At 39.3% G+C, this 10,000-nt stretch overlaps 2 protein-coding genes across 2 annotated transcripts in view; both read left to right on the plus strand.

Moving 5' to 3' along the window:
* The window catches only part of LOC311059726 (integrin beta-3-like), a 42,072-nt gene extending 38,817 nt beyond the window's left edge, over positions 1 to 3,255 (plus strand). Inside the window, exon 16 of the mRNA XM_084077758.1 lies at positions 965 to 3,255. Coding sequence (XP_083933884.1) covers positions 965 to 1,033 — 69 coding nt within the window. The 3' untranslated portion in view covers positions 1,034 to 3,255. The remainder of the gene's footprint in view (positions 1 to 964) is intronic.
* A 2,955-nt stretch (positions 3,256 to 6,210) lies between these two features.
* The window catches only part of LOC311059755 (serine/threonine-protein kinase tousled-like 2), a 30,789-nt gene continuing 26,999 nt past the window's right edge, over positions 6,211 to 10,000 (plus strand). Inside the window, exon 1 of the mRNA XM_084077795.1 lies at positions 6,211 to 6,896. The gene's annotated coding sequence lies outside the window, so the exon portion shown is untranslated. The remainder of the gene's footprint in view (positions 6,897 to 10,000) is intronic.

A 10,000-nucleotide genomic window follows, 5' to 3' on the forward strand; every position in this document is an offset into this window, starting at 1 on the left:
ATGCTATTCTGACTCACTTTGTCCACAATCTGTGTTGTCTTTAATTGGTTAAAGCAGTTACAGACTGCACTCCTCTGAGGTGCTGTCTGTTCTACTCTTTGTCAACCCTCAGCAACTAGTTTTTGATACACATGCAAGTTCACTTATCGGCCTACCCATGCACAGAGCAGAATAACCAATTGGCACTTTAGCACAGAGGAAGTGTAACGCTATTTCATTTTCCTGTCATTGATGTAGTTTCAGTCAATGACAGGAAATCAAACAGCATCTGTGACGGTCGTTGGGTCCTCTGCTTCGACTCTTCACATATGCAACACAACACGCACACACGCACACACACACACACACACACACACACACACACACACACACACACACACACACACACACACACACGGAGTGTGACAAACCGACAAACATATGACTGGTACTCTCATAAGAGGTATATATATACTGGTATACTTTCTTTGTCATTGAATAGTGGAAACATCAGTGGCGGCTCTAGCGAGCCCACTATAATAATACATATTGGAGACAACGCGAGTGGGCTCTCGCCTACCAGCGAGCCCCCTAACGAGAGAAGCTACTGTTCGATGTTCCACTGAAAGTGAGAGGTAGCCTAATGCTTTGGCTGACAAATGGGTAACGTTAGGTTCATTTGGAGATGGCTTGCTCACCTGTGGGTTATTCTTTGGGTTTTGAGTGGATTGCACTCCTTCCTTGTGCATTATGTAGGCATGGGGAATCGACAATATGACTATTTTTGGGATGTGACCTCCTAGAATATATTGAAATTCTTAGATTTAAAAAAGTCATGAAAGCTAGTTTGTACAATTGTGTGCACATTCAACTTCCAACATTCAACATTCCAGCCGTGCCCACTTGGGCCACCCCAGTCAAAAAAGTCTGGACACACCACACTGGCCCTGTGGTGACATTAACTTTCTGTCATCTTTCTCAACAGGGACACAACCCTCTCTACAAAGGAGCCACGTCCACGTTCACAAACATCACTTACAGAGGCAAGGACTGATACCGAGCAACGGCCAAAGACCATTACATGGACTCTGCTGGTTCTATCTGGAATGTCACCATACAGTGCAAAAGAAAAACAGTGTTCATTTAAATTGGGTGTAAGTGATACGTTTTTTGTTAGGAGCTATAGGAGATCATGTTGATCTCGGGATCCATAAGGGAATGACGTGTCTCCTAAATGGATCTCGGACTTCATATGACCGGCCTGTAATGTCAGTCATCTATGACATATCTATGATGTATGACGCCAAATTTGGGCGAGGTTTCAGCATGATCACAGCCCCATTGACTGTAAAGTTAAATTAAATATTAAATATTTAAATATATATATATAAAACATGTGAACAAACATTAGTGGAGGTACTTCTGTGGCCTACTGGCAGCGTGCATACAAAGTTTGGCACTAAACCCTCCAGCGGTTTGTGAGTTAATCTCACAAACCGCTGGGCAGTTTAGTGCCAACCTTCGCCAAACTATGCAAGTTAATCTCACATAGACTAGACACACACACACACACACACACACACACACACACACACACACACACACACACACACACACACACACACACTCGCAGACCCCTTGTTACTGAACAAACACTCAATGATCCGTATATATGGTTATTTTACACTTATTTAACAAGAGAAATATCACTTACACCCCCATTAACTCTGAGAGTGTACAAATGTAACCAAATGGGTCCATTTGGTTACATTTGTACATTCTCAGAGTTACAAATGATTTGAAATGAACACTGCAGCTTTTTACTGTGTATCATGTGCAGGTCTCTACTGTCACTACACGAAGATGTAAAAAATTATTTGTGCCTGTAAATATGTATAAATGATTCCAATGACATGTATTGTATAAGGGAATTTTCGCCATTCCACTTCTATTGCAGCGATCACATTTTTGCCTGAACGTCGTACGATATGGGAGACTGGGAATTCTAATAGTCCAATCAACTTGACTGGAGGAATGCTGAACACATTCTCTAGTTCATGACCAGAAGCAGATAGTGTTGTGCAAAACACACACACACACACACACACACACACACACACACACACAAAAGCACTCATAATTTCCTTATCAAGCTGTTGTGGTTTCCTGCTATTTGGGCTCTGGCGAGATAATGCTTTCTGCCAACTTTCAGATAAGTGACATTTCAATATGTATAATAATGTGGTTTTGAGAGTGCCGTCTGTCACTCTCCTAAAAAGAAACAGAGTTTAAGGAACAGACGCCCCCCAAGATAAGCCATTTCCTGTGTGCAGAACCAACGCTTCCTTAAACAGTATAATGTTTCACGTAGAAATGTAAAGACATATTTTCTGATAGGATGGAACAGTATGTTCAACATGGAACGATGGAAGAAACTGAATTCTGGCCAGTAATCAGGGCCAATCTAAAGAAACGGTTCCCAACCCTTTTTCCCTTGTTGGTACCCCCTCCCCCCATATGCACTCGCATTTACCCATGCAGACACTTAAGCCCTATACTCGAAAATGTTCAATTTACAAGTTCCCAACATTTGGTGTAGAGGGAAAAAAGGAGGGGACCAAGTAAGTATAGATGAAGTTCGATCCCCGGGCTCTTACTGTGTGTGTGTGTGTGTGTGTGTGTGTGTGTGTGTGTGTGTGTGTGTGTGTGTGTGTGTGTGTGTGTGTGTGTGTGTGTGTGTGTGTGTGTGTGTGTGTGTGTGTGTGTGTGTGTGTGTGTGTGTGTGTGTGTGTGTGTGTGTGTGTGTGTGTGTGTGTGGAGTGAGAGAGACACATACATTGTAAAGCTCTTTGGATGTCATACTGTAGCAATGCAGACCATCTCATTAACTAGTGTCCCTATTCTGTGGACCGACATTCTGCAAAAAAAGTGGATCTACAAGCTCACGACATGTCACAATATGATGTGTTGTGAGCTTGTAGATTGCCTATTCTTGGCAAACATTGGTGTAGAGGGGAAAAAGTAGGGGGGCAAGGATATATCCCTAGGGGGCCCCGGTCAACAAGGGTTTAAGTGGTTAAAGATACAGTATTCAAATAACATCTCTCAAAAGATATTTATCTGTATGTTTACAGTAGAAGAGTGTCAAAATGTGAAAGGCTTCCCATGCAAAAAAACAGCAATATGTTCTGTTGTTTTAACATTCCAATTTCTATGTGTTTTAGACAATCTTATTTCTTTGCTTTAATAAAGTTTGTATTGATCTGTTTATGTAAACTGTCAGTGTCCAGGGAAGTCTCATTTATTATTATTAGTATTATTATTGTTTATTATTGAAGTGGGTCTAAATTAGATGCTTGTATCAAGCATGACACATTCTGTTGACAGTAGGAACTCTCTAAGCCAGGTCTTCAACAAGGGGTCCGGCCTCAGAGTTACTACAGGGGGGCCGCCAAATCTTTGTGTGATAGGAACTTTTTTGAATTTACATTAAGCACTTGAACCCTAGCATCCCTATTCTGAGGGGAACATAGGCCGAACATAGCTGATATACAAGCTCTCTAAGTATTGATGGTTAAAGTGGTTAAATGTCTGAAAAATACACCTTAACATGAATCCAACATCCACTGATTGATGACAGTGCTGTCAAACAAGTCTATGAAGCTATCTATGAAATCTATGAAAAAGGTTTAATCAGCAACACAATTGTATACAATATGTAGTGGGGGTCCCTGCTTCATCTCTCTCTCAGCTAAGGGGTCCTTGGCCTGAAAAACGTTGACGACCCTTGCTCTAAGCATTAATGTTCTGTCTGGACAAAGCAAATGCTTATGGTTTGTATCAGATTACTTTGAAATGTACTCAGTGACTTAAACATCTCAAACATGTTCAATGCAGTTTGCAGTTGGTCAAATTTCAGACAAAATCAGTACTGGCACAATTAAGTGCAGTTGCTGGGGTACTGAGTGAACTCTATACTTCTACCACAATCTTTCACAATTCAACCTGTCATCAAATCATAATAAGCTGGAACTATACACCACTACGTCACTGAAATGAAAGCTTTTTTTATTAGGCTATATCCCGGAAAAAAAAGTCAGGGGTGTACTTTCACAGTGTGAAAAACATGTTATTAAAAAGTTAAGTATTTAGTAGTTACTTGCAGCAACAGAGCATGCATGAAGCCCAACTCATATAGTTCTACGACAGTGTTGCATTTTCAGCGAGCTACACTGTCGTATGACTAAGTATAAAGTAGGCTTATTATGGCATGGATAAATGGAACATAGACCATGTGAGCTAATGACACACAATAAATGACATGAAGACCAAGAGACTTTTGAATGGGATTATTTGTCTTCCACACGGGCAAGAATTGCTTCCAGACAGTGAATATGTAGGAAGAAGTATTCAATTCATTAAAGCAATAGTTATTGTGGGGTCCAGGGATCCAGGGGTCCTTGAGTGGGTTCCAGGGGTAGTGTACCAGCTTGCCTGATTGAGTCAATCATCATTACTGGAAAAATAATGTGTCTGCTCACTCATACATAAGATACAAATAGTATATCAGTTAACTTAAGTTTAATGGAAGTTTGGATAAAGTAAGAGAATGGAATAAGGGTAACCAATAGGAATAGATCAGTGGTGCTGTGGTTCTCAACCCTTTTTGTTTTAGCTCTGGACCACTCGGACCACATTTCATTTAAATAATGTCTGGGCTTGATATAATTTATTGCACGTAGTATTGTGCAACAAATTAAATCAAGTCGTTAACAGTCATTATTTCATTTCAAGCTTTAATTCAAATATTTTCTTATATTTGATGGACACATGAAATATTATTTAAACATATTTTAATACATTTAACAAAGGTATTTTATTTATGTATTTACATTTTAAAACATTTTCCCATCATGGACCACCTGCAGGCCCAATTATGCCATGGACCACTAGTAGGCCTAGTCCGTGGACCATTGGTTGAGAAACAGTGGGATGCATGGGATCATTAGAAAGTGTTGCAAAGCACTATAATCTTATCTCATATCCCCACCCAACACAACAGTGGTCCCTACTCCCTAGGTTGTTCTTAGTCAGGGTGGTGGTCCCTGGTTCACAATCAGTTGAAAAGCCCTGGTCTTGTGCATGGTTCTCAAAGTGGGGTCTGAGGACCCCCAGGGGTCCTTGGGGTGGTTCCAGGGGGTCCCCAGAACAATTTGTTAATATAGCATCACAATCATTTTAACCACTTTGTCCTTATTTTATACTTTGGCTATCCAAAAATAGCAGATAAACAAGCCTCTCTTATACATCTGCTATGTGCTACAGTATGAATTGAGCACATAGCAGATGAATTGAGTACATAAGGACCCCAATTGAAACAAGCCATTGGCTTTCTTGGACTTTTTTTTAATCCTATTTAGTTGACCTTGTATTTAAACTGTACTTTCATGTGCTTTTTTTTCTAAAAACTTCTAAATAAAGTAGGCTATTCAATCAATCAATCAATCAATCAATGTATTTTTGTTGTATATTTAGAAAAACATTGAAAATGTTTGGAAACTTTTTAACATACATATACATTACATGAATCTTCTTTTCTGGGGGTTCCTGGCACAAAACATTTTCAGATAGGGGTCCGCGGCCAAATATATATCAATTTGGGGGTCCTTGACAAGAAAAAGTTTGAGAAGCACTGGTCTGGGGGACTGGTGGACTTGTGTATGTAAAGTAATAGACTGGCTCCATCTGCTGGGCAGAACATGTACATGCAAGAGTATCATTGTCAGTGAGAGTGAATGTAAACATTGTGGGTAGAGAAGAATTAGGAGGCTTTACGCTCCAGTAAAAGTACTGCAATGTAGAAATACACTGTTACAACTAAAAGTCAGGTAATCAAAATGTACTTGAGTAAAAGTACAAAAATATTGGTATCAAAATGTACTTAAAGTACCAAAAGTAGAAAGTACTCATTATGCAGAATGTCCCATTTCAAGTTTTCAAAAATGTATAACAATCTTTTGAAAATAGCAGATCTACAAGCTCACAATGCATGGCGTTGTGAGCTTATAGATATGCCATTTTCAAACAGGCAACATATATAGATGGCTGAAGTGGTTAATGTATGTTTTGTAATAATGAACACAATCTACACAGTAACTAAAGTTTTCATATAATTGTAGTGGCGTAAAAAGTACAACATTTTCCTCTGAGATGTAGTGGAGTAGAAGTAAAAGTATTGAACACTGTAAATACTGGGGAAAAAAATCAAAAAATACCTCAAAATTGTAACAGTAGTTGAGTACATGTACTTAGTTACTTTACACCACTGGTCGGCAGCACACGGGAGGGTTTTTATTATCTCCGCCTTTTATCGCAAAACTCCAGAGGAAGTAAACGGAACCAAAACAAAAAGGTGTCACGGTTCAGTTCGTGGCGTGGCGTGTTTCTAAACACTAGTGATCGCGATATAATAACGAACACGAATCAAAAGTTAAGAGGACGGGATTAGGAACGATCAGAAGGGATGTGACTGTAGTTACTATTTAAGATCACTGAGATCACTAAAGATCACTGATCACACACGCCGAGGGAAAAACAACAACAACCCGAGACGATCGGTCTCCTCCTCCTCCTCCTCCTCCAGAGACGAGCGGTGTTCACCCCGGTCTGCCGGGCCGAGGAAAGGCCGAGGATCACCGGCCTCCTGGATGCCACCAGCAGCCAGCTAGCAGGAGGAGATCACTAGATCAGACACAGGACAGCCACCATGATGGAGAAACAAACCGAATGGGGAATGATCTGAACTGAACGGCGAGGATCCTTTGAGAGAGAGAGATTTGGGAGTCATCATCATCATAAAGGAGAAGGAGAGTTTGAGAGTTCTCTGTACCTGGACAGTGACACCACCTCCTTTTCAGGTGAGTTGAGAGTGAGAGTGAAAACAATAGGCTTTATGCACAGCAGTATAGTATCACTTCCTTCACAGGTGTTACCAATGATACTAATGAAGGCTCTGTTCCATTTAGTGTAGCACAGTGGTTTCCACGACCCTCATAACTCTGAGAGTGTACAAATGGAACCAAATGGGTCCATTTGGTTCCATTTGTACACTCTCAGAGTTACACGCCTGCAAGGGGCCATTTGGAAGCCCATGAGGCGGGTCCCTGGACCCCAACTGTAGACCCACTGGTGCAACAGAGTGCACAATATCAGCACCCTGACTCTGTTTGACCAGAATGGAGCAGAGCCTTCATTAGTATCATTGGTAACACCTGTGAATGTCTTCATACTATGGCTGCTGTGAATAGAGCCTATATTACAAGTGTTGTTGTAGCAGTGGTGGAAATACTCACATTTCTTACTTCGGTAAAAGTGTCAACAACACTGCAATGTAGAAATACTCTTGTTACAGCGGTAGTAAAAGTCCGGTAATGAAAAAGTACAAAAGTATTGGTATCAAAATGTACTTAAAGTACCAAAAGTAAAAAGTGCTCATTGATTATGCAGAATGTCCCATTTCAAAAGTGTCATTGTGTGTAAAACTCTTTTGAAAATAACCGATGGTCTATTTTCAAATGGCCGAAATGTATATAGGGGTTGAAAGTGGGTAATGTATGTTTTGTGGTAATAATCAAAATCTACAAAGTAACTTCAGTTTTCAAATAATTGTAGTGGAGTAAAAGTTCAATATTTGCCTCTGAAATGTAGAAGTAAAAGTATTGTTCGGTATAATAACTATATAATAAGTATAAGTTGGAAATACTCAAGTAAAATATGTCAAAATTGTGCTTAAGTACAGTACTTGTGTACATGTTAGTTACTTTACACCACTGCACGTGCACAATGATGTGTGTCATTATAATACTCTAAATAAACTACCTAGATGAATAAAAGAAAGGACTATGCTTTAGGAGCTATGACTGTTTAATGCATCTGCTATTTTTTAAACAATTTGGAAAAATCTCAAAAATGGTGGTGATATTCAGTTTTTTTTGTTTTTTTTTACACAAATCTTCTCTTCTGTGGCTAGCTGGCACAAAGTATTTTCAGAGGGGGGTCCGCAGCCAAATACAATTTCAATTTGGGGGTCTTTGACATGGAAAAAGTTTGAGAACCACTGGTTTAATGAAAGATGTGTAGGTCAGTGGTTCTCAACCAGTGGTCCGGGGACCACCAGTGGTCCTTGAGGGGGTTCCAGGGGGTCCCCAGCCAAATTAATAATTAAGGACCAAATTGACCTTTATGTGTCTGTAACTCTTGAGAGTGCACAAATGGAACCAAATGGACCCTAACGGGTCCATTTGGTTCCATTTGTACACTCTCAGAGTTAAATGAACACTAATGATGATGATACAGTGTAGATTGGGACCCCCCAGAAATCAAAATGGTTGAGTCCCAGGCATATCTTTTCAAATGGGGGTCCGTGGGCTAATATGTGTCAATTTGGGGGTCCTTGACACGAAAAAGGTTGAACACCACTGCTGTAAGTGAAGGCAAAGCCAGCCCAGATGCTGATGTGTGTGTACACTTGTTGTCAGTCAGGTGGTGGATGGATGGCTAGTTCAGGTCATGGCAAAGAGAAGCCTTTTATCTATAGCTGCAACTATTGATTCTTTTCTTAGCTATTATTCTATCGTTTTGACTTTTCAAATAATTGAGAAACACATTTTTTATGTATTGTTTTTTTTGTATGTATATGTATAACAAAGCATAACCACTTATGCACTATTTTATGCTTTGCTGCACAACCTTATCATGCAAAAATGGTGTAAATAGCAGATCTACAAGGGTGAGGTTGTAGATACTAGATAGTAAATTTGATATATATACAGTATGTATATTTTTCAGTTTGGGAAAACTTTCGCCTATGACATGCCAAACATAGAGATCGATTATCGATTATTTTATTTCAATTCTCAAATATTTTTCATAATCGAGTAAATCGATCAGTTCAATCAACTGTTGCAGGCCTACTTTTATCTGCCATATTTAGATTCCTCCTGAGAGGAGAGGGGAGTTGTATACACTATGAACAGTGGTAGATGTTATTCCACGTTACCAGTAGGTTTTCTTGTGGGCCCTTAACCCAAAATTCAATCCGGGAACACATCTGTGTGTCATTTTTAGATTTATTTGGCTATTAAAAAAAACAACAGATAAACAAGCTCATAGTGCGGCACTCTATGAGCTTGTAGATCTGCTATTTTTGAAAAATCGTGAAAATGTTTGCAAATCTTTGAATATATATATTTTTACAGCGATCATTTGTAACTCAAAACTTTGCTTCTGTGGGTCCCTGGAACAAAATATTTTGAGTTGGGGGTCCGCGGCCAAATACATATAATTTTGGGTGGTCCTTGACATGAAAACGTTTGAGAACCACTGATATTTTTTTTTTTTTTCAACAATGTGTTTATTTATTTTTCCTTTCTTTTCACAACATTTTTCAACATTATATTACAAATACAGAAAACAAAAAAAGACAATTACAATAAAACATACAAGACAATCAATGAAAAAACTAAAACAAAAGAAAAACATACATTGACATCAGCACTACTCCTCTCCAGATTCTTCCATTAAATGTGGCAGATTATTATTTTCCATATACTGGATAAAACAACCCCACACCTCCTGAAACATCTCTTGTTTGTCCTTAAGTATATATGTGATTTTTTTCTAGGGGTAGGCATAAAGACAATTCCCTGAACCACTGTGCAATGCTTGGTCTATCCGGCCTCTTCCAGGTCAATGCAATTACTCTTTTGGCTTGTAAAAGACAAATATCTATGAATATTATCTCTTTGCGCCTAAATCTGTGTCCATCTGGATAGAGGCCTAGTAGAAAGAACTTAGGTTCTGGTACAATGTTAATTAAAAGCATCCTTTGTATTTCCTGCCCAATCTCCCTCCAAAAGTCCATCAATCTTGGGCATGACCATAAACAGTGGAACAATGTGCCTCTATCTTCACCGCATCTGGTGCATAAGTCCGGAATATCGTTATTAAACTTATTAAGCTT

The sequence above is a fragment of the Gymnoscopelus microlampas genome, assembly GCF_963454915.1.
Source record: "Gymnoscopelus microlampas genome assembly, chromosome: 14".
NCBI classification, from domain to species: Eukaryota; Metazoa; Chordata; class Actinopteri; order Myctophiformes; family Myctophidae; genus Gymnoscopelus; species Gymnoscopelus microlampas.